Source organism: Cetorhinus maximus, chromosome 11 (genome assembly GCF_964194155.1).
Source record: "Cetorhinus maximus chromosome 11, sCetMax3.hap1.1, whole genome shotgun sequence".
NCBI classification, from domain to species: Eukaryota; Metazoa; Chordata; class Chondrichthyes; order Lamniformes; family Cetorhinidae; genus Cetorhinus; species Cetorhinus maximus.
In genome coordinates this window covers 10,988,546-11,013,003 of record NC_135889.1, presented here as the reverse complement: position 1 = coordinate 11,013,003, position 24,458 = coordinate 10,988,546, and the positions used below count along the sequence as shown (strand labels likewise).

The 24,458-nt window shown below is 42.7% G+C and overlaps 1 protein-coding gene across 2 annotated transcripts in view; it reads left to right on the top strand.

Annotated features, from left to right (window-relative positions):
- Window positions 1-24,458, top strand: part of usp40 (ubiquitin specific peptidase 40) — a 147,428-nt gene that overhangs the window by 68,533 nt on the left and 54,437 nt on the right. For both annotated transcript variants that reach the window (XM_078551524.1, XM_078551523.1), the window contains exons 11-15: window positions 937-1,276; window positions 4,367-4,448; window positions 15,140-15,311; window positions 22,156-22,240; window positions 23,365-23,435. In XM_078551524.1, coding sequence (XP_078407650.1) covers window positions 937-1,276; window positions 4,367-4,448; window positions 15,140-15,311; window positions 22,156-22,240; window positions 23,365-23,435 — 750 coding nt within the window. The remainder of the gene's footprint in view (window positions 1-936; window positions 1,277-4,366; window positions 4,449-15,139; window positions 15,312-22,155; window positions 22,241-23,364; window positions 23,436-24,458) is intronic.

Below are 24,458 nucleotides of genomic sequence, written 5' to 3'. Positions count from 1 at the left end.
CAGGCCTCCCACATGATGAAGGCGCTGGTAGGGTGAAAGTTGCTCCCCAAAAGCTGCCAGCCATTGCCAGCAGAGCCACCTGGAGTGGGTAGCCACTGCCGGCAGGGCTCTGAGGCCTTCACTAGGGATCATCACTGGATCCCTGAAGACAGGTGAGTGGGATGGGATGAGTGTTTTGGGAAGGGGTATCGCTGGCCAGGGTGTGGGAAGGGGTGTTGAATGCAAGGCCAGGAGTGGCTTTCAGCAGCCCCCTGCCTCCCCCTTATAGTGCTGAATCCCTCAATCGGGCACTGAGTGCCTTGAACAAGGGTTTCTCGCCACAAGACCAACAGGGTTTGCTGGGTGGCCTTCAGGAGGCATAGGAGACCCATCTGAGTCCCGTTAAATCCCTGAGCCACCTCTAAATCCCGGTGGACTTGGATAATTGGCTTTAAGTGGCTAATTAGTGAACCTAAGTGACATCCGGTCCCCCAATAAATTAGGAACAGTTTTCCCAATGCTGGGAATTGGATGCGGGTACTGCTGTCCGTTTCTCCCACGCGCCACCTGCCATCATGCCTGCTCCAGTCCCTGGTGTGCAAGATAGAAGGTAATTCTAATTGCCATTATTTATTGTTCCAGAATGTGAAAGAGAGGTGACATTTAAGTTGTATGTTCTATTGGTTTTCACTCCATTCAATTAAGGAAAGGATGCTGGAGCACTTAAGTGGACAAGTAACATCAAATACAGTAACACAAGTAAAACATTTTATGTGAAGTAACTTAGCTTGAAGTTGTAACAGCTGTAATTGAGGAAAGACTGCCTTGGTTGGACTTAAACCCAATGATCTAGATAAAAATATCAGTCTTGTCATTCAGCTGCCAGGCCTGCTAAATCCTAATGTTGCTCTGTAGTTGTCCTAGAGTTCTATTGTAATCTCCCCTCTTTTATTTCAGTTTCTGGAGAGTCATCCTGATGTGTTTCTGCTAAAGGCAGATGGAACACGGGTTGCTGTAAAACAGACTGATCGTGGTTGCCCAGGGCAACAGCCCAATACATCCAAAGCCAAGACAGGAGCCAAAGCACAGACAGGAAATTGCAAAGCAAGCACCGCACATGCCTACGGGACAGAAGAAAGACAACCTAGGACACCTGATTCTGAAGTACACTGGTTTGATTTTGATGATTCCCAAGTGCGACCTATCCAGGAGAATGACATTGAGAAGCAGTTTCAGGGCAAGGAGTGTGCCTACATGCTGTTTTATAGAAAATCTCAACTACAGCGACCAGCAGAGGGTACAGTATATTTCAGAGAGTCTCTTTAGGACTTCAAAATAAAACTCTTGACCCCCATCGGTCCTCAATAACTACCAGCCCAACTCCAACAAATCCTTGAACATGCCCATCTTCCCAGAATTCCACGTTTGACTCCCTCCAATCAGGTGTTTTCCCCCCACCAACCGCCTGCTGCCACAGAATAGAAATGACCCTTCTCACAGTCACAAATAATATCCTGTATGACTGTGACAAAAGTAAACCATCCCTTGTCGCCCTGTCCACCGCCATTGACATGGTTGATCACACCATCCTCCTCCAACGCCTCTTCATTGTTGTCTAGCTGGGCGACTGCATTCGCCTGGTTCCATTCTTTATATCCAGTTGTAGCCAGCGAATCAACTACAATGGCTTTTCTTCCTGCTCCCTCTAGTGCTTCCCAAGAATCTACCCTTGGTTCCTTCCTATTTCTCAGCAACAAGCTGCATCATGCTGTGCCATCCAAAAACCAGCATCAGTCTCACTTGTATGCTGATGACACATAATTCTACCTTACCACTGCCATCTTTTGACACCTCCATTCTCTCTAAATTGTCACACTGCTTGCCCAACATCCTGTATTGAGTGAGAATGGCCCCTGCCACAAATTGTGATCCTTAGCCCCCGACTCCATCCCCTCCCCTGGCAACTGTCTGAGGCTGAACCAGAGTGTTGACAGAAACAAAAATACCTAGATAAACTCAGCAGGTCTGACAGCATCTGCGGAAAGGAATACAGTTAACGTTTCGAGTCCGAATGACTCTTCATCAGAACTCGAAGAGTCATTCGGACTCAAAACGTTAACTGTATTCCTCTCCGCAGATGCTGTCAGACCTGCTGAGTTTTTCCAGGTATTTTTGTTTTTGTTTAGATTTCCAGCATCCGCAGTATTTTGCTTTTATCAGTGTTGATAGCCTTGGTGTCATGTTTGATCTTGAGACGAGCTACTGGCCATATACCTCCTTCATCACTAAGGCCCCTTATTTCCACTTCTGTAACATTGCCCAACTCTGCCCCTGCCTCAGTTCATCTGCTGCTGACCCCGCATTCATTCATGCTATTGTTACCTCTAGACTTGACTATCTGATTGCACTCCTGAGTGGCCTCCTACTTTCTACTCGCTGGAAACTTGAGTCCATCCAAAACTTTACTGCTTGTGTCCCAACTCGCAATAAGTCCTGTTAACTTATCATCCCAGATGGGTCTCTGCAGTTCTCTAATCCTCAGTGATATCTTGCTGAATTTATTTTTATCTGAAAATATTCCGTATATATCCATTCATTAATGTGCTGTATGTGATTGATCACAACCCTGTCTGTTAATTGAGAATATGTTCTTTAAAGAGGAAATTATTAATGAAATGATATTGCATTTGATACTTCTAATTAATGTTTGAAACTAAAAATAAAAATGATATTCTGACACTTCTGCACTGCAGCAGGCATAGTGTCTGCTGATTGCCATAGGCCTCTGAATGCCAGCTCAATATTGCCAAATCCATCATTAGGTGGGCAGAATTGCAATATCAACAAAGCTTTATTTACCTTCACTTCTGAGAAGTCAGAATTTAAAAAAAAGAAAGCTGAGGGGTGACCTATTGGAGATCATTGTAATTATGAAAGGCTTTAATAAAATAGATTCAGAGCGAATGTTTCTTCTTGTGGGGAAGAGCATAACTAGAGGCCACCAAATAAGATAGTCACTAAGAAATCCAAAAAGGATTTCAGAAGAAACCTCTTTGCCTAAATGATGTAGGACTCAGTACTACAGGGAGTAGAGTCATAGAGGTCCACAGTACAGAAAAAGGCCCTTCGGCCCATCGAGTCTGCGCTGGTCAAACAAGTACCTAACTATTCTAATCCCATTTTCCAGCACTAGGCCCGTAGCCTTGTATGCCGTGGCATCGCAAGTGCACATCCAAATATTTCTTAAATGTTATGAGGGTTTCTGCCTGTACCACCCTTTCAGGCAGTGAGCTCCAGATTCCCACCACATCTGGGTGAAAAAATTCTTCCTCACATCCCCTCTAAACCTCCTGCCCCTTACCTTAAATCTATGCCCCCTGGTTATTCATCCCTCCACTAAATGGAAAAGTTCCTTCCTGTCTACCCTAGCTATGCCCCTCATAATTTTATACACCTCAATCATGTCCCCGCTCAATCTCCTCTGCTCCAGGTAAAATGACCCAGTCTATCCAATCTCTCCTCATAACTAAAACTCTCCAGCCCAGGCAACATCTGGTAAATCTCCTCTGCACTCTCTCTAGTGCAATCACATCCTGTAATGCGGATTGCAGAACTGCACGCAATACTCTAGCTGTGGCCTAACCAGCGTTTTATACAGTTCCAGCATAACCTCCCTGCTCTTATGTTCTATGCCTCGGCTAATAAAGGCAAGTATCCCATATGCCTTCTTAACCACCTTATCTACCTGTCCCACTACCTTAAGGGACCGGTGGACATGCACACCAAGATCCCTCTGATACTCGGTACTCCCCAGGGTCCTACCATTCATCGTGTATTCCCATGCCTTGTTTGTCCTGCCCAAGTGCATCACCTCACACTTATCCAGTTGAAGTGAATAGGATAGATGCGTTTAAGGGGAAGCTAGACAAGCATATGAGGGGAAGGAAATAGATGGCATGATGGTAGAGTTAGATGAGGGAAAATGGGAGGAAGTTTGAAGCATAAACACCGGCATGGACTGGTTGGGCCGAATGGCCTGTTTCTTTGCCATATATCCTCTGCAGTCCTATGTAAATCCACACAGCTTTATGGGGATTGTAGTTGAGACGGAGAGCATTGCATCTTTTAAAGGAGGAATAGATAAGCATCTGAAACAGAGGAAGGTGCGGTGCTATGGGTATAAGGGAGAAATGGTGTAGTAGAATTGCTTCTTACTGCTTCATAGATGCTAAATGTTGTCCATTTGTGCTATAAATGTATATGATCTTAGTTGCAACGGCTATGCAAAAGCAAATACCCTGTTGATGTGTTGATGATCTGTGGTGATTGAAATTTTTGTTCCCCAAGTAAAACATTAAGTTTGTTTTATTTTTACATGTTCCCATAGCCCGAGGAAACTCAAGGTACAAAGTACCTCCCGACTTGCTGGAAGAGATAGCTAACCTGGATGCCAGTCTTCAAAAGCAAAGGTAATCTCCGGCGTAAATATGAATTAGAGTTGCATTCTAAGGGGTGATTGCTTGGAATCAAAATGCAAGTTTTATTATTGATCATTTTATGTTGGAGACAACAACCAATCAAGTGACATAAATCAAAACCTGCATTCAAGAACAGCAAATACCGAGTTGTACAGTAAGGAAGAGCAGCAAAGAGCAAAATAGGAAAACCAACAGTGAGGGAAGAATCCGTGGCCTCACATGCCAATCAGCACTGAATGAAGGGCAGTCATGTTCATTGAACACTTACCCACCAAGTATTGGTTTAAGTAAGCCTAAACTTCACAGGGTCAGAAGAGAAGATATTAATTCCATAATATAAAATGGATTAAAATCCCCAAGTTCCAGAAGCAAGAGAACAGTTTATTCCAGTGAATTTTTTAAATTATTAGTGAGGCAAGTTAATGTTCATGGATTCAAGCTAATTTCAAATGTCACATTGATCATTTGGCCTAATCGTGGTTAAAAACCCTTGAAATTAGCAAAACACTTACAGATTTATCCAATGATGCGGACCACTGTCCTCTTACCTTTTACCATAAGCTTAGTAATTGTAACGGTTCATGTAACTTCTACAAAACTAATCTTTCTACCAGTAAATGTTGTTACATAAAATTAGACCAATGTGCCAAAACAGATGGCTTGTAATTTGTACTATATTAGAATTTAAAAATATGTTTTTTGATTTCCATCTAAGAATACACTTGCAGCCCTCAAAGGTTTAAACAAATTGAAGTGACTGTGTGAATAATGCTGTCAGCTGGCTGAGTTCCTAGCAACACAGTCTAATAGCTTCCATTGAAATAGGCTGCATTTGTTTTTTTCTTCAAGGTGAGCTTCATAACATTCAGACTGAGACATTGGGCTGAATTTTCCCATGGGCTTCAGAAACCCAACGTGAGGAGCATTTATGGGTTCCCTGCCCAAGCATCTTGGCAGACCACCTGCCAGCGCAAGTTTATAGGGAGGGTCACTTCCACTTTCACCATCCAATTAAGGACGGTGGGTGGAACAGGGATGTCAGAGGGCTAATGGGAGGGTCTGAAAAAATGGCTGGCTGGTAGCCCTACCTGAAGAGATGAATGCTGCTGAGAAAGAGGGAGATCTAGGGTGCACCTCAAATTGGAGGCACTCACAAAAGGGAGCAATAGGAAAACAAGGGTCAGAACTGCAAGGATGATTCCTCCAAAAGAATGAATTCCTCTTTGATTGCATCCCTTTGTACCTTGTGACTCCCTGATGCCAGCATTTGCAGCAGCCTCTGGTGGCCTTTGACCTTCTGCCAAGAAGCTGCCTCTGAAGCATTGCCAGGCTCCTGACACAGTGAAGGACCCATGCAACACTGTCAAAACTTGCATTACTCTTATCACTTAATTGCAATCACTTGCATCAGTTAATTAAGTTCTTAATTACCTTGATTGCCTGCCCACCTCCGTGGAGTGCGGATTCCAGTGGCACCCTGCCCCAGGACACTTACCTGGAGGTGGACCACATCAGAGAGCCATCCTGACAGGGTTTTCTACTTTCCCAACCCCCCCATCCCTCCAAACCTGCCTCCACAGGCCACAGGGCTGGGAAAATACCCTCTCCCACCCCCCAGCATTGATTCTGCAGCATAATTTCTCCAAGTTATAGAGTTATAAGGCAATAAAAATGTTGTGGCTCACTAGAAAATTCTCTCAAAATCTAAGATTAAACCTTTATCTTTTAATGATGAGGTAAAGGTTAAAAACCTAAGCCATTTCCACATCCCTTGTTTTGAGAAGACCAAAAGTATGTATTAAAGCATATTGGTAGTACCCCAATCCCACGAACAAGGATCACTGCAGATCCTACTTGGATCTACTATCTCTAAGGGTCATTGAAGTAATTTCTCTCAACATCCAGCTATTTTTGGATGTTTTATCAGGCTCTTATTTTTTTGACATCAAAAAAGGAAATATAAGATAAGGAGGGAATCTCACACAAATTCAGAGAAAATTGTCTTAAAGATTGGAAATTATTTGCTAAAGCTCAAGGATACAATTGGGGAACTAATGGAAATGCCACTGCTTTATAATGAGCACAATTCTCGAGGATTTCTATGGTTCTATGATTTGGGCCTGTTTTGCGAGACAAAGCCAAGCTAAAAACAAAGCTATATCCATTTTCTAGTGATGCTGGACACTTTTAGACCACCATGGCTAATCTAGAAAATGGGGGCATGGTGTTAGGATAAGGTGTTGATCATTTCAGGTGAGGAGAAACTTTTTCACTGATAGACTTGTGAATCTTTGGAATACTCTATCCCAGAGGGCTGTGGATGCTCCATCTTTTAGTGTATTTATGGCTGAGTTGGACAGATTTTATGGGAATACAAGGGATATGGGGGGTGGATGGCAAAATGGATAGGGGGCTGAAGGTCAGCCATGATTATATTGAATGGTGGAGTAGATTCAAGGGGCTGACTGGTCTGCTCATTCCTGTTTCTTATTATGTTCTTATTGAGGTAAAAATTCAGATGTAATTGTGGCCAAGCAGTTGTATATTGGTATAGAATCGTTCAAATATCATACCTCGACAGCAGTCGGTAAACAGGCTCAGTCTTTTCACAACTCTAAAAAATAACCCCTGGTGAATGTGGAGGCAGCCCAATAATGAATAACTGAGAGTTCAGGTGAGTTCCCTTTCTTCTAGTAGTGAAAGAATATCTCCATCATACGGTGGTCTTGATCTAGGTTTGCCTTTTGCAAACATACAAAAATTGATTGGAAAGGAAAAGACCAACTGGCCCACGAAGCCTGTCCCACACCCTGATGGCCAAAAACATCATGACTAAACCCAGCTCTGAAGAAGAGTTTTACAGACTCGAAACATTGGGCAGGATTTTCCCCTTGGCAATTTGGGGGCGGGGCCCGCTCGCCGAGGGGAAAATGATGCGGGATAACGTCGGGAGGAATCCCTGACGTCATCCCGGTCCCTTTAAATTTTTAGGAAGGCGGGCGGACAGCGAAATCAGCTGTCCACCCTCCGACCTGACAATGGCCAATTGAGGCCATTGACAGGCTAGTTAAGATAATTAAAGACATGCCCGTTCAAGCTTAAGGCTGGTGGGCAGACCAGGAGCCCTAGCGGGCTGCTGATTATTCATGAAACTTCATCCACTGGCAGGATGAAGTTTCATGTTCATTTTTTAAACATTTAATAAATTTTATGTGTTTATTATTAACATGTCCCATCTCGTGTGACATTGTCAAATGAGGGGGACATGTTAATAATTTCAATATTTATCCATTTTTAGACTTTGTTTACCTGTCACGAATCTCCCTGAGACAGGACTTTGCCTCAGGGAGCAGTGCACTCTTTCGCGCGCATGCACAAAAGAGCACACTTTGACAGATGGGGAACCCCTCCTTCCCCCGCACAGGAAGCGCATAGCGCTTCCCGTCGGGCAGCCTGCTAGGTGGGCCTTAATTGGCCCGCCCACTTAAAATGGTGGCGGGCCCCGTTTTGTTTTGGTGGCGGGGGTCGGCTGTCCGCCCGCCGCCAAGCCGGTGGGGCCTGCACGCCATTCAAGGGCAAAATTCTGCCCATTAACTCTGTTTCTCTTTCCACAGATGCTGCAAGACCTGCTGAGTTTTTCCAGCTCTCTCTGTTTTTGTTATGACTGAACACTTTTAAGTAGGGAAAACATATGGCTGCATAGTAAGGGCCTGTGATGTTTGTACATGTTTTCATGAACACGATACATGCACATTCTGGGAACTGACGTTCAGCGCAAAGAAAGAGAATAATTCATTAAAAAATTTATGGTGATGATCATCAAATTCGATTGCTATACATTCTTCCATATAGAAAGAGAACCGCACAGCATCCTAACTCCCGTCTGACAGCTGACCCTGACTCCGGCCCCACTTAATTGAGTACTGTTGCAATGTAGACAGTGGCCAAATCTGGCACTCCACTTCACCCCAACGGCTGCATCATAATGAAGCCAACGGGCCAATATTGTGGGAGCCTCCGGGCTCACCATTCGGGTCCAGGAAAGTAACCTATGCCCTGCATGTCCAAAATGGGTGTGCCCAAAGTTCTTGGCCACTCAGTTCACAAACCCCTGGTTTTTGGGGTTTAACCAGTTAAATTGTGCTAATTGTGCCCTTAAAGATGGATTATTTGCAAGAAATAATCCCAGACTCTTTGATTCAGTATGCATAAATCATGCTTTTTTTAAAAAAAACATTTATTTCTTCATTAAACCTAAGTCTTCCTGATTTTAAACAGATTTTTATTTCATTCATAGTTTTCAATACATAATTCAGGAAAATAATATCTGAAAATCAAAACTGTACTGAAACAGTCTGAGAATTTGCTGAAATAGAAACAGAAAATACTGGAAATACTCAGCAGGAAAAAGAACATTAAAGAAAGCTTGTGATAGGGTGGAAGACAGAAGAGATTAAAGGACAAAAGAGTCAGCAGTGCAAAGCCAAAGGGAGTGGTAACGCACAAATAAAGAAACAAAAGATGTGACTAGAGGAGATGTTTAATGGCAGAATGATAAATAGCCACAGTTCAAAAGCAAAAATGAGAGAAAAGCGAGTGTAAAACTAAATCCTGTAAAGAAAAGCGAACAAAATAGACAGAGGTTACTGAGGGCTCTAAAATTCTTGAATTCATTGTTGAGTCCAGAAGGATGTAAAGTGCCTAATCCAAAGATGAATGAGGTGCTGTTCCTTGAGCTTGTGTTGAGTTCATTGGAGCACTGCAGGAGACCGAGGACAGGGCTGTCAGCGTGACAGCACGGGTGGAGAATTTGACCGACAGGCGACCAGAAGCTTGAGGTCACACTTGCAGATTGAACAGCAAAGCAATCACCCAGTTTGTCTTCAGCCTCTCCAACATACCCTGAGGCGTTGAGCTGTTCACTATATAAGTTTATTTGGCCGTTAAGAGTGCTGTCTTTTTTCCCTGAGAACATGGTTCTGTTTAATATTTGACTTGATATTATCAATCAGGCTTTGGAAAATACTGATTTTAAAGCCATCTTTCAAATTGCCAACCAATTCAACAGTTTAAAAATCCTTTTAAAGCACTGAAATTTGTAATTTATTCTGATGGTTACAGATAATGAAACTTTCAACACATTTTCCACAAATAGATTTACAGTTTAAAGTAGAATTTACACGTTTCTGAGTGTCTTCCTACAATTGTGTTTTTAAATACTTTTTCCAATATTTTTGACAATGAAACATTGGCCATAGAAATTAAATTCCTTATTTTATTTTTTGTCTTGCCTTCAGTGATAGAATCAAGGCTTCCTTATTAACACACAAGCCGGATGTAGGGTACTGTTACTGTTACTTAGGATTCACAACACAGAAACAGACCAAACGAGCCAGCTGTTCTCTGCCATTGTTTATGCTCTATATGAGCATCTTCCCACTCCTTTGCATCTAATCCTATCAGCATTTCCTCCTATTCCTTTCTTTCTCATATGTGTATCTGGCTTCCACTTAAATACATCCTTGCTATTTGGCTCAGCTACTCCATGTGATAATAAGTTCTATATTTTAATCACTCTGGGTAAAGAAGTTTCTCTTGAGTTCCTTATTGGATTTATTAGTGACAATCTTCTATTTACAATCCCTAATTTTGGACTCCCCCACAAACAAATAGACTTATAATTCCAATGCACTCCTGGCTGGTCTCCCACATTCCGCCGTCCGTAAACTTGAGGTCATCTGAAACGCTGTTGTCCTAACTCAAGCCATTTCCTGTTCCCCTATCGCCACTCTACTTGCTGTTTTGGCTCGTGGTCAAACAATGTCTTGATTTTGAAATTCTCATCCTTGTTTTCAAGTCTCCTGTGGGCTTGCCCCTCCCTGTCTCTGTAATCTTCTCCAGCCCACAACCCTATGAAATATCTGTGCTCATATAATGAGCAACCCTGATTTTAATCGCACTACCATTTGTGGGTGTGCCATCAGTTGCCTAGTCCCCAAGCTCTGGGATCCCCTCCCTATGCCTCTCTACCTTCCTTTTCTCCTTTAAAGACACCCCTTAGAACTTACATCTTTGACTAAACTTGTGTTCATTTGATCTAATATTCCCTTATGTGGCTCGTTGTTGCATTTTGTTTGACAATGCTCCTGAATATCGCCTTGGGATATTTTGTCACATTTAAGGTGCTAAATAAATACAAGATGTTGTTTTTCCCCATGTCTACGCTATTAAATCCCTTCATAACTTTGAAGATGTCCATTTGGGGGAGGCAGTAGCGTAGTGATCTTGTTACTGGTAATCCAGAGACCCAGAGGACCTGGGTTCAAATCCCACCATAGCAGATGGTGGAATTTGAATTCAATAAAAATCTGAAATTAAAAATCTAATGATGACCATGAAACCATTGTCGATTGTCCTAAAAACCCATCTGGTTCACTAATGTCCTTTAGGGAAGGAAATCTGCCGTCCTTACGTTGTCTGGCTTACATATGACTCCAGATCCACAGCAACGTGGTTGACTCTTAACTGCCCTCCGAAATGGCCTAGCAAGCCCCTCCATTGTGTCAAACAGCTCGAAAGTCAAGAAGGAATGAAACCAGTCGGACCACCCGGTATCGGCCTAGGCACCGGAAACGACAACGGCAAACTCAGTCCAGTCGACCCTGCAAAGTCTTCCCTGTTAACATCTGGCGGCTTGTGCCAAAATTGGGAGAGTTGGCTCACAGACCAGTCAAGCAACAGCCTGACATAGTCATAATCTCAGAACCATACATTACAGAAATGTCCCAGACATCACCATCACCATCCCTGGTATGTCCTGTCCCACCGGTAGGACAGACTCAACAGAGGTGATGGCACAGTGGTAAAGAGTCAGGAAAGAGTTGCCCTGGGAGTCCTCAACATCGACTCTGGACCCAATGAAGCCTCATTGCATCAGGTCAAACATGGGCAAGGAAACCTCTTGCTGATTACCACCTCAGTACTCCTCCATCAGTTGAACCTCACTTGGAGGAAGCACTTGGAGGGTGGCAAGGGTGCAGGATGTCCTCTGGGTGGGGGACTTCAAAGTTCATCATCAAGAGTGATTCACTAATGCTACTAAAGACCAAGCTGGCTGAGTCCTAAAGGACATAACTGCTAGACTGGGTCTGCGGCAGGTGGTGAGAGAACCAACAAGAGGGAAAAAATAAACTTGACCTCACCCTTACCAACCTGCCTGCTGCTGATGCATCTGTCCGTGACAGTATCGGCAGGGGTGACTACCACATAGCCCTTGTGGAGACAAAAGTCCTGTCTCTACATGGAGGATACCCTCCATCATGTTGTGTGGCACTACCATGGTGATAAATGGGGTAGATTACAGATTTAGCAATTCCACTTGAGGAAGCTCATGTATTGGGATTCTTGCTGCTTGTTTGCATCATTGCGGATAGAGTTACCTTGGCTTTTTAAAGCAAAAGGTTGTCAAACATGTCATGCTGTCTGGAAAGCTGGAAAATACTTGAGTGAGAAAAAAATTGTCTTGTTACTGTAATAAAACTGGGAGATCTGGAAATGCACATAAGTTTGATTAAAAGCAGAAAGGTACCACATATACTGCCGAACAAGGCAAAACAGTTACTGCTTGGTGATTTGGAATAAAGCTTTTAAATGTGACTATAAAGCCTATACAAATTCTCCTGGTAAAAGCAACCACATTAAAAGCCGTACGATGATGTGAATTTGATTTCTACCAGCTGCAGCTTGGCTCCCACTTACTATGGTCCAGGTACAGGTTGAATACTATACTAACCAAGTATACTTATAATTCTGTGACGCAACACAATGTGAATTTTGGCCTCAATGTTGATGAGTACTGTGCTTTGATGCTGCTCCTAATAGCAACAGCATTGCAAATACAGTACTAAACCTGCAATCTTTACCATGGAATAAGAGCCTCAGATGATAGTCTAGCAGATGGCACAACACAGAATGGATTAATAGAGTCTATTCAAACAGGTTCAGCCTGTTAGAAGTTTAGGTACATAGAGATATCCTGAAGTTCCCTTGAAGGTTGTTAACAGTGCAGCTCGGGCCCCTCCGTAACTTGGCTTATCATATCATTGATCACAGAATCACAAAATCATTATGACGCAGAAGGGCATGAAGGGTTATGGCACATCGTGTCTGCACGGCTCTCCAAATGAGCATTATGACTTAGTACCATTCTCCTGCCTTTTCCCCATAATTATGCACATTGTTTCTATTTAAATAATCATCTTATGTCCTCTTGAATGCCCCGATTGAACCTGCGTGCATTCCAGACCCGAACCACTCGCTGTGTGAAAAAGTTTTTTCTCACATCACGTTTGCTTCTTTTGCAAATCACTTTAGATCTGTGCCCTCTCGTCCTTGATCCTTTGACGAGTGGGAAGTTTCTCCCTATCTACTCTGTCTAGCTTCCCCCATGATCTTGAACACCTCTATTAATCTCCTCTTAGCCTTCTCCTCTCCAAGAAGAACAGCCCCAACGCCTCCAATCTATCTTCTTAACTCAAGTTTCTCAACCCTGGAACCATTCTTGTAAACCTCTTCTGCATTATCTCCAATGTGTTCATATCCTTCCTACAGTGTGGCGCTCAGAACTGCACACAATACTCCAGCTGAGGTCTAACTAGTGTCTTATATAAGCTCATCATAACATAACTCTCCTTGTACTCTATGCCCCCTATTAATAAAGTCCAGGACACTGTATGCTTTAATAACTGTGCACTCCACCTGTCCTGCCACCTTCAATGATCTATGCATATATACGCCCAGGTTCCTCTGCTGCTGCACACCCTTAAGAATTGTGCCCCTTTATATTACCTCTCCAGCAAGTTAGCTAAACATGATTTTCCCTATAGAAATCCATGCTGGCTCTTCCTAATCAACCCACATTTTTCTACCTGACTACTAATTCAATCTGGATAATTGTCTCTAGAAGCTTCCCCACCACTGAAGTTAAATTGACTGGTCTAATTGCTGGTCTTATCATTACAACCTTTTTTGAACAAGGGTGTAATGTTTGCGATTCTCCAGTCCTCATGATTTTTTTTAACTCGTAGCGCTGGTAGCTAAAATATTTATTCCTGATTAACATGCTGCAACTAAAAGAAGTGCTTTCACTCAGTGCATTGTTGATAGTGAACCATGTTAGATCAATAGGAATTTTCTGTCCATGAAGTCCGGTCCTCAAAATTTGCAGTTGAGGTTGTTCTCGTCTCTAGTCGGGCAAACAGGCGGAATAGCTATAAAGCACAAGTTAGATACAATATGATGCGGGAGCAGCTGTGAAATCTCTATGCTGTTTGTTTTTCCATAGCACAGCAGCGTGTTGTGCACATTAATGATGGAGTGCAGAATATTGTTTGTTAACAATTGCATTCAATCCTAAACAAACAAGACAAATGGATCTTGTATGTTTTTAGGATCATAGAATGATACATCACAGGAGGGGGCCATTTGGCCCATTGTGCCTTTGTCACCTCTTTGGTAGAGCTATTCAGTTAACCCCACTCCCCTGTTCTTTCCTCATACCCTATAATTTTTTTAAAAAAGAGCCTATCCAATTCTTTTTGGAATGTAACTCTTGACTTTGTTTCAGTCAGCCTTTCAGGCAGCGCGTTCCCAATCGCTGTGCAAAAAGAGTGTTAACTCATGTTGCTTCAGATTCTTTTGTCAATCACCTTAAATCTGTGTCCTCTGGTTACTGATCTTTCTGCCAAGGCAAACAGTTTCTGCTTATTTACTGTTGTCAAACCAGTTCATAATTTTGAACTTTGCGACCAAATTCCTTAACCTTCTCTGCTCCAAGGAGAATAACGTTAGCTTCTGTAGCCTCTCCACATCAGTGAAGGCCCTCATCCTTGATAGATCTTTCCGAAAGTGTTGTACCCAGAATTGAACACACAATTCTGGCTGAGAACTAACCATTGTTTTACAAAGGTTTAACATAATTTCCTTGTTCCTGTACTCCATCTCCCTATTAATAAAGTCAATGATCCCACATACTTTTTTAAACAGCCTTTTCAACTTGTCCTGCACCACCTTTAGAATTGTATGATTTATTTCATATTGTCTCTCCTCATTCTTCCTATTTCTCTGTGTTATATTTCATCTGTCATATGTCTGCCCATTTTCCCAGTCTGTCTATATCCTCCTGATGCCTGTTACTGCCCTCCTCATTGTTTGCTGCATTTTGGAATTTCATATCATCTGCAAATTATGCCTTGTATGTCCAAGCCCTAGTCATTAATATAATTCAAAGACAGCAGTGGTCTTAAAACAGATCCCTGAGGAACACCACTGATACCTCCATTAATTTTGAAAAACAGCTGTTCACCACTACTTTCTGCTTTCTGCCTTTAGCCATTTTTAAGAAATCTATACTTCCACTGTCCCTTCAATCCCATGGACTTTACTGCTAATAAGTATATATTATGTTGTGTGAAGGAATGTGACCATTTGGTTCTGGTCCTGATGCAGGTCATGTGAGATCCATTGATTGCAATCCCCACATGGGATTCAAGTCCTATATCAAATGAATTCAATCTGCTTTCAAGCAAATCTGAAGAAATATGGTTTACAATGCAAAACTTTGCCTCTTATCACTTCCATTAAAAAAAACTGACAAGTTTTTATTTATGCCATTTCAAATCCAGGGCAGAGTTCGATTCTGCAGCCAATAACATTGAAGTCCATCTTCACCTGGGTCCTGAATATAAGTTTGATAATGGTGCCCTACACCCGGCTTCCTCCCAGAAAGATAGTGTGTTGACAATAACCATTGATAGGAGGAAAACGGTTGGTGATCTCAGACAGGCTATTTTCCAGGTGAGTGCAGAACTTTGGTGAATGCCAATATGATGTACTGTAATCTATTCGTTATAGGTCACTGCCTTGCTAAATTCACATAAAATAATACAGTAAACAGAGGTGCTATCCTGCCTATTGTTGCCTGTGCTCATTCTTTACAAGAGCTATCCAATTGGTCCTAGTCCTCTGCTCTTTGCCCATTGCCTTGCAAATTTCTCCTTTTTGTAAATACTCAATTCCCTTCTGAAAGTTATGTTGAATCTGCCTCTACACACCTTTTAAGCACTCTTAACAACTCACTGCATGAAAAAATCATCTCCCCTCCTGGATTTTTCTTTTTTGCCATTTATCTTAAATCCTCTGGTTACTGACATTGAAGTGTATTTTTTTTAACCAGGAAGAGGCAAAATAGAGTTCTTCATGGAGTTGAAATTCTGTTGAGTGCTGTTTTTAGGTCACTATTTAGCACAGTTATATGGAATTTTTGCACACTATTTTAGTGAAGTAATTGACCCTTTTGTTTTGAACAGGTTAATGATTTTGTTAAAATAGCACAAGCAGTAGGTTTACACCAGTGCCATAGGAGAAGTGCGCAGCAAACTTGCAGGATGCTGTGAAGTTGGGCTATAGCAGATTAGAAGAATCTTCAGTACATGTAACTAAACAGAGGCTAATTAATGCAGACACTAGGGTTAAAAAGAATGACAAAGAACAATTGCCTTTGAACTCACAATGTGCACAGGGGTAGTAAACCCGCTAAAGCAGGTCAATATGGATGGGTGAAAGAGGTCAGATTATTATTGCAGATTGATTTTATGAAGATTTATTAGAATGACCTGCAGCATTGCTCATAGTGAGTAGAAGGACACTTAACATTACATATAGATTATAGTGATATGAAAGGAAGACTTCCATTTACGTCCCACCTTTCATTCTGTCTGACAGCTTAAATTGTTTTATAACCAATGAAGTATTATGTTGATTGTGTAGGAAATGCTGCAGCAATTTGCGTACAGTGAGGTCTAAGACAGGGAATATAATGATACCTGTGCAAATTTGTTTCTAAATGTTGGTTGAGAGAGGTGAGAAACAAGATTTAAAAAAATCCAAGGCAATCTTGGGGAAATTAATCTGAGAAATTCCTCTCCAACCCACCTAAGTGATCAAAACTAGTCTGAGATATCATTCTAGCCCTAATTGCCCTGCAGTACCTAGCTTTTGTAAGAGGTGATGTCTGCCCCAGCCAGAAACAGGTTTAGTTTCCTCTTGAAGGAGTTCAGCAAATTGCTGACAACTGCAAGAGATGGCAGCATGTTCCAGAGGTGCACCATTCTCTGGGAAAAGAACCACCACCTGACGTCTAATCTAGATCTGGCATTATACAACTTAAAATTGTGACACTCCCCAGTCCACCCTAATGTGTTTAATTGAAGTAAACTGCCAACTGGAACACAATCTATTCTGTTAATCTTTTTATAAACTTCAATCAGATCAGCCTTAAGTCAATGTTTATTTAATGTGTGGAGTCCCAGCTATTTTAGCCTATCTAGATAACTAAAATGCTTTATACTGGGAATTAGTGTAGTGGCCCTACTGAGCATCCTTTCCAAAACCCCTCTACCAAACACCGTGTGAGGAGACCTAAACTGGATACAGTAATCCAAGTAAAACCTGACCATGTGTACAAAATCAAAATAGTATGTCTCACCTTGTAATCAATTGCCCTATGATTGCAACTCAATTCCCTAAATGCTTGAATCGTTGCTTCATGCCATCATTCATGTTCCTTTAGAGATGTATGAACTGACTCGCTCCTTTCCTTTGACTCGGGGACTTGTTTATTTTCAACATTTTTTATCTTCTTTACTTTCATTTGTATTCTCCATTAGTTTCATCATCACTCGGTATGTTAGGCAATTACCAAATTTTTCCAAATTACTCGTTCCGACTTGTATGTAGTTGAGGCAGAGCCTTTGAAAATCTTTAAGGCAGAAGTAGATAGATTTTTGATAAGCAAGGGGGTGAAAGGTTATCGGGGGTAGGCAGGAATGTGAGGTTACAATCAGATCAGCCATGATCCTACTGAATGGTGGAGCAGGCTCGAGGGGTCGAGTGGCCCACTCCTCCTAATTTGTATGTTCGTACATATGGGGCTGAATTTTCTGGCTGACGTGTGAATGGCGGAGCCCGTATGTCAGCGCTTAAAATGTCGCGCGCTGATGTCAGCACGCGGCATCGCGATATTTAGGTGGGCGGGCGCACTATGCAGTGCGACACGGCCCGCCATTAATTAAAAGCCTTCTTAAGGCCCTTAACTCGGCAATTGACGCCGATTTTGAGGAGCCCGTGCAAACTTCGGCTCAGCGCACGGCTCCAACGGGCAGGCAGGTAAGTGATTTTTTTTAACAAACCTCATCCACTGGCGGGATGAGGTTTCACGTCGGCTTTAAAAAAGTTTTTGTGCACTTTATTAACATGTCCCATCTCGTGTGACATTTTCACATGAGGGGGACATGTTAATGATTTTTTTATTTTTCTATTTTTAAACTTTCAAAACCTTTCAGCGATCTCCCTGAGGCACCACTTAGCCTCAGGGAGATGTGCGCTCTTTTGCGCGCATGCGTGAAAGAGCACACTCTCACATTTGGGGAATCCCCCCCCCCCACCCGCACAGGAAGCGCATAGCGCTTCCTGTCGGGCGTCATGCTGGGTGAGCCTTAATTGGCCCGCCCACTTAAAATGGCGGCGGGGCCCATTTCAGCGGTGGCGATTGGCTGCCTGCCCGCTGCCGAGTCGGTTGGGCCCGCCCGCCCGTCAAGGGCAAAATTCAGCCCATGTAGTGAAGTTTGCACTCCTGAAACCTGGTACAGGTTAAGATTATCAGCACCTTTAGTTCTACCAGCCAGTTTAGACCGTATAAAGAGTGGTGTGAGTGAGTGGAAGTGGATAAGCCATAGGGCTGCAAAATAAGTTCATTATGGATAATAGGAGGTTTTAAAATTTAAGCAGTGGAGCGTCAGGGAATGGGAGAAAAATCTTAAGCGGATGAGAAAGTAAAACAATAATTTAGGAGGTAAAAACAAAAAACTACTGCGGATGCTGGAAATCCAAAACAAAAGGGTCATGAGGACTCGAAACGTCAACTCTTTTCTTCTCCGCCAATGCTGCCAGACCTGCTGAGTATTTCCAAATAATTTAGGAGGTATTGGACTATAAAGAAAAATTCAAGGAGCAGATAAATAACCAAATCATTTAACGTATCAGACTTACTTAGACTTAATTCCTCCGGTTCCATGTGGGGAGTCTCAGCAAGACTCCACCACCAGCCCTGGTTCATTGCAGTGCCTTTTGCTGCCGCTCAGCTGGTGTTCCACTCTTGGAGGTCCTCTTTAAATGTACTTCACCAACTCTTCTGCGGCTGGCCCCGTTGTCGTCTTCCGTTTAGTGGTGTCTCTTCAACTGCCAGTCCAGGAGGTGAAAAACATGTCCAGCCAGCTTCAGTCGTCTCTCTGTCATGATGTCCTGTAGGTGCCTCTGACTAGTTCTCTCTAGCACTTTTTGTTGATGATGCTGTCTCTCCATGTGATGCCCAGCATCTCACATAAGCAGTGCTGGTGAATGACGTCCAACTTGCTTGACACCTTTGCTCTTCTCTTCCGTGTCTTGCCGGCATAGATTGCTCTTGGTATTACTATGGACATGTAGAGCCACAGCTTCATGACCACGCTAATGGTGCTGGATGCCCAGACTGTGCGGAGCCAGTGGAAGACTGATGCTGCTTTGCTGATTATTTTGTGGGCGCCAATCTCCACATCACCCTCCCTAGAGATGTTGCTTCCTAATAGGGGAAATGGTCGATGTTCTCGATGTTCAGTTGCCCGATGGTGATGGGAGGGCTTTGTTGCTGTTCAGTCATCACTACCTTGGTTGTTTTGTAGCTGATGCATAGACCAACCTAGGCATCACTACTTTCAAGACTGGTGGTCATGTATTGGAGCACGCATGATTCTTTGGCCAGCAACTCGATGTTGTCTGCAAAATCCAGGTCCGTCAACCGGTGGTGTTGCCATGGGATGCAAAAATCTGCACCCATCAACACCTTCCTCATGATGAACTCTGTAACCAAGAGGAAAAGAGTATGCAGCCTTGCCATACTCCTTTGATGATGTTGAAGGAGTGCGTGATGCCCATGCTGGGCTTGATGCAGCAGCTGGAGTCGCGGTATAAGACTTTGAAGATGTTAAAATACTGTTCTGGAATGGCATGCAGTCCTGCCATGCACCAGAGTGACTGACAATGGATGCTATCGAAAACCTTCTTGAAACCAATGAAGTTGATAACAAGTGCCTTCTGATACTCTAAGTTCTGCTCTATGATGTTCCTGAGCATAAAGATCTACTTACAGCGTGACCTGCCACACAGGAAACCTGCCTGTTCTTCACGAAATTAACTGTCTGCTTCTGTTTTCAATCTGTTGAGGAGCATCGTGCTGAAGACCTACCAGGTACTGACAGCAGTGTTATGACCCTCCAGTTATTGCAGTCGCTGAGCTCCCCTTTCTTTGGCAGCTTGACGATTATTCCTCACCTCAAGTCATCCAGGATGTCCTCCGCAGTCCAGGTGTTGTTGAACAGGTCCGTGAGCTCCGTTGTGACAATGTTCTTGCCATGTTTCAGTAGCCTTGCTGGTATCTCGTCAATCCCAGATGCCTTGTTGGGCTGGTTGAGGATCTCCCAAAACTGTTCCACCCACCTTGCCTCCTGCCCCTCATTGGTCAATAGCGTCCTGCTGACCTTGTCCTTGATTGGTGTTGCTTCTTGCACAAATCAGCTCTCACATGATCCTGTGCAGCTTCTTGGAGTCGTTCAGAGGCGGACGTTAAATTTAGCTAAGGAGACTGGGAGATGTTACGAAAGCCAGCAGGGTGATTAGAAAGGACACAAGAAGTCCAATAGCTCGGAGAGACTCCAAAGATCAGTTGCAAGGTCAGGAGAGATCTCAAAGAGAATTTGCAGGCTTGAAGCAGAAAGAGCAGGATAAAGGCAGAAAGCGAAGTAGTGGGAAGGAAATAAATCGTGTAAGGGCCAGAGACAGAGGAGAATGGATGCCAAATTTTATGCAGAGTGCATGTGTGGAGCTCCGAAAGACTGGATCGGGTTAACTCGCAGAGTCTGCGTAGGCTACATGAGTGGTTGGAGAGCTTCACTAGTCTTTTGAAGGGTTGTTCAAGGCTGGAAACTGCTGTTTGCAGGAAAAAAAAATTCACTGATTGACTCAATTGCCCTTTGCTCAGCTCCTGAAACTTGTGATGCATGTTTTTTGACTGTTGGAAGAGTGCAGATAATGCGTTCATACTACACATGAAACCCTTGCCCCAACTCTAAAATCACATTAAATTCTGTAATCAGAGCAGATGGCTGGTGCCTGGCTTGAGTTGGTCTGGAGTGCATTAAGGTGACTGTGCCAAGTTTTATGGGGTCAGTTCCTTAGGCTAATTAGTTTATTTAAACTCTCAGGGCCCATCTCCCCTCTCGCTTTTCTTACCTTTCCCCTCTCTTCTCCCAAACCTCACACTTCTATTTGTTTTCCTTTCTCCCTTCCCTCCCCTCCCTTTCTCATCCCCTCCTTACCATTTTCATCCCCTCCTTACCATTTTTATCCCCTTGCCTCTCCTCCATCATCTCTTCGACCCCGTTTCCTTCTTTTTCCTTTCTTTCTACCCCTCTCTCAACCGTCCCATTGCCAACGATGGACCTGTTGTTCTTTTACAGCTCAAAATCCTCTCCCAATCACCACCAGATTTAGGAGAGCTAAATGTGCCTGTTTATCAAATTTTCATGCACCCACTATTTTACACTTTACTGAAATCCTAGTGTCAACATTGAAATAACATCTTCAGCGAGGAGGCACATTAATACAAAACATGCAAGGTTATTTGTACCTCAAAATGCTGTGCTGTTTTTAATAATTTTGCCATCATTAATAGCTCATTAGATAACAGGTTGCATTTGTAACTGTTTAGACAATGAGTCATTTCATTCTGACCAATATTTATCCATCAACCAACCTGTACTAAAACAGATCGTTTGGATATTATCATTGCTGGTTGTAGGAGCTTCCTGTGTGGAAATTGGCTACTGAGTTTCCTACATCGTGTAGTATTAGGGTGTTCAGGGTTGAAAGGGCTAATGTGTGGGACTGGAGAAACAGTATCACCCACATGATGATGTAAGCAACACATGACCAAGAGTGAAGAGGAGAGAATGCTCATGGCTTAGACTGAGTAACACCTATAGTTTTGTAGATCTGTAAATAGTTATATTCATCCAATAAACCAGTTATTGTTCAGAAATACCTATGTCTCAGCAATCGTTCCTTAGCCAGTCACAACCAACATACGATGCATTGCAACTGCGACTGTGTCTCAAACAGTACCTAATTTGGTTGTAAAGTGCTTTGAGGTATCCTGAAGTTGTGAAAGATGTGAGATAAATACAAGTTTTTTTTTTCTCTTTCTGTCTCTTTTTTTCCTCCTTTCTCAGTTTTTGTTCATGTTGGGCAGGTGTTCAGTGGCAGCAAAATGGTGGTACAGAAAAAGGATGATTAGGGATAAGGAACCTCACTGCTCTTGCCAATCCTTACCCTCTTGTTTAATAATAGCATTGGCAGCAACCTGGGAGCAGGTATCCTGTCTATTCATTTAAGTGATGGAATGCTCCAGTGGACTGGGCTTCCTCTTCAGAGGTTTGGTAGTACTGTTACAAGCCAGTCTTGTCTAAAAGCAGACCAATCTGTATGCTATAGGCAACAATTAACATCTCAAATACCAGTACATAATGTAACTAAGAATTTCTCATTGCAGCTGTTGGAATTCTGGAAGGGTGATATGGTGATCACTGTTGCCAAGCAATTGCCAGCCGGTCTTCACCTTTACGAGACCTTCAATGGTAAGGAATAGTGGATGTAAAAGCAGTTATTGGGAGCTGTCTCTGCTGATGGAAGGCATACTTTCCAAGACAGCCGCCTTTGGTGTTATGTGTAGGAAAACATGGAAAAAGAAAAGGATTTTGAGCCTATACTATCAGTAGGCTATGTGTAACTCACCTCGTCATGACCCTACCAGATATATTTAATATCCTTGGGGAGGTTCTGGGAAAAAAAAACTTCCTATTTTAAGCAATAACCAAGTGAAACTCTAGAATATTCACCCAATCCTATAAATCTGCATTTAATAAGTGGTTGCTTTTTTTGGATGGTATTTCCATGGTTCCTTCATCACAGCACTAACCATTTGATTATTTCGAGCTATATTTACTCCTACAGCTTCAAATCATTCCTAGCCAGACTTTTATTCAGTGCTTTTGGGTTGTAATTGCAGGGTATTAAATTTCTTCGGTTGAAACACTTTACCATTTTCCACTTTTCTGTGGGCCAAAAATATCTTTTCTAATTCTGTGATTTTCAGTGAAGCATGGCAGTGGTGGCAACCTGCAAATAAAAGATCAATAAAGATGAAGTCGCAAGGGTTCTGAATGGGTATGGCATCTCATGGTGGAACTTGTAACTATATCAGGCTTTTTTATACACTGTAATTTGGTGCAATTAAAAATACATTATAAACTATTTAACATTTTATTCAGCACTCCTGATAAGCAATTAAATGTAATGTAGTTATGTAATTAGCCGTAGTCCACAAAGGGCATAGGCATCTCTTTCCATTAGAGAGATACAGTTGGTTATATAGTTTGAAGGGCACCACTCCATATCAAGCATGGGGTAAGGCAAGGAGGCAGGCTCCCATGAACTACCGCAACCAGTACAGGGATTGAACCTAGGCTGTTGGCATCATTCTGCACCACACTCTAACCATTTAGTCAGCTGAACTAACCAACGCCCAGAAATTAAAATTGTGTGACAAAAAAACTAATTTCAATGGTTGCCTTTGTAGCACCATTGGTAAACACAGAGAATAATTCTTGGTGTTGCTGCCCTATCACCATGTGGTAGGTAATAAGATTTAATCACATTCCAAGATGAGTACTGATCGCAGTTTCCTCCCTTCTCAACCCAGAGGACCACGCCTCTTTGTACAGTCTGGGCATTACAGATGGAGCCATTCTCTTTGTATGGAACAGTAACCAGGTAATTAACAATTAATTTGTGATTGGCATAATTTTTCCATTTTATATATTTGTGATTTTTGTTTTATGCTCATCAGGGCTTGAGGGTTAATAGTGCTGGGGAAATGCCGCATTTTCTATTTTGGGCACCTTGTTTTAGCACCAAACATTGCTGGATCAGATATAGCACAGTTAGATGCTGAGTAAAGCTATTTTTTTCCTTCTGGCCTAACAACATGCCTCAGTGAAGTACTTTGTGTTGCATTGACATTTTTCTAAACCACTTATCCAGTGGCCTCTCTGTGTGAGATTGTCAGTTTACTGCTGAGTTTGGGGAAGTTTTCTCCTTTAACTGAGACTACCCTAATCCATTTCACAAGGAGCCTTTTAGATGGAGGCAACCTTCATTCTGTCAGTCTGGGCTGAATTTGAAAAAAAGAGTTTCAGAGGTCAAAAGGGCAGCATCACTTCTCTGTTTATGTGCATGAAAGCCACTATCTCCCTCCTAACCCCAGCATATGCTTGCTCTATTGATGAGAAGAAGTAGTTTTAGTAGCAGACATCTCCATAACCTTTCTGAGTTTTGAACATAGGGACAGGAGTAAGCCATTCAGCCCCCCGAACCTGTTCTGCCATTTTCTAATTGAAAATGTCAATTGACTCCCAGCCTCAACCGCTTTTTGGAGATGAGCCTTCCAGATTTACACCATGTGAAGAAGTGCTTCCTGACATCACCCGTTAAAGGCCTAACTCTAACTGTAAGACCATGCTCCCTCGTTCTGATTTCTTCCAGCAGGAGATATAGGTTTTCCCTACCCTATCGATGGTGCCTCCCCTCTTCAAGGCCCTGTCTGTAAATTTCTTCTCTAAACTCTACACCTTCTTTTCCACATTTAAATAATCACTTCAGCAAAGCCTTTTGGCATCCATTTTCCTATCCCTATTAGTGAAACTCCTTTTATGTTAAAGGTGCCATATCAATGCAAGTTGTATGCACTTGCATTTCTGTGACATGCACACATGCATGCGCATGCACACACACACA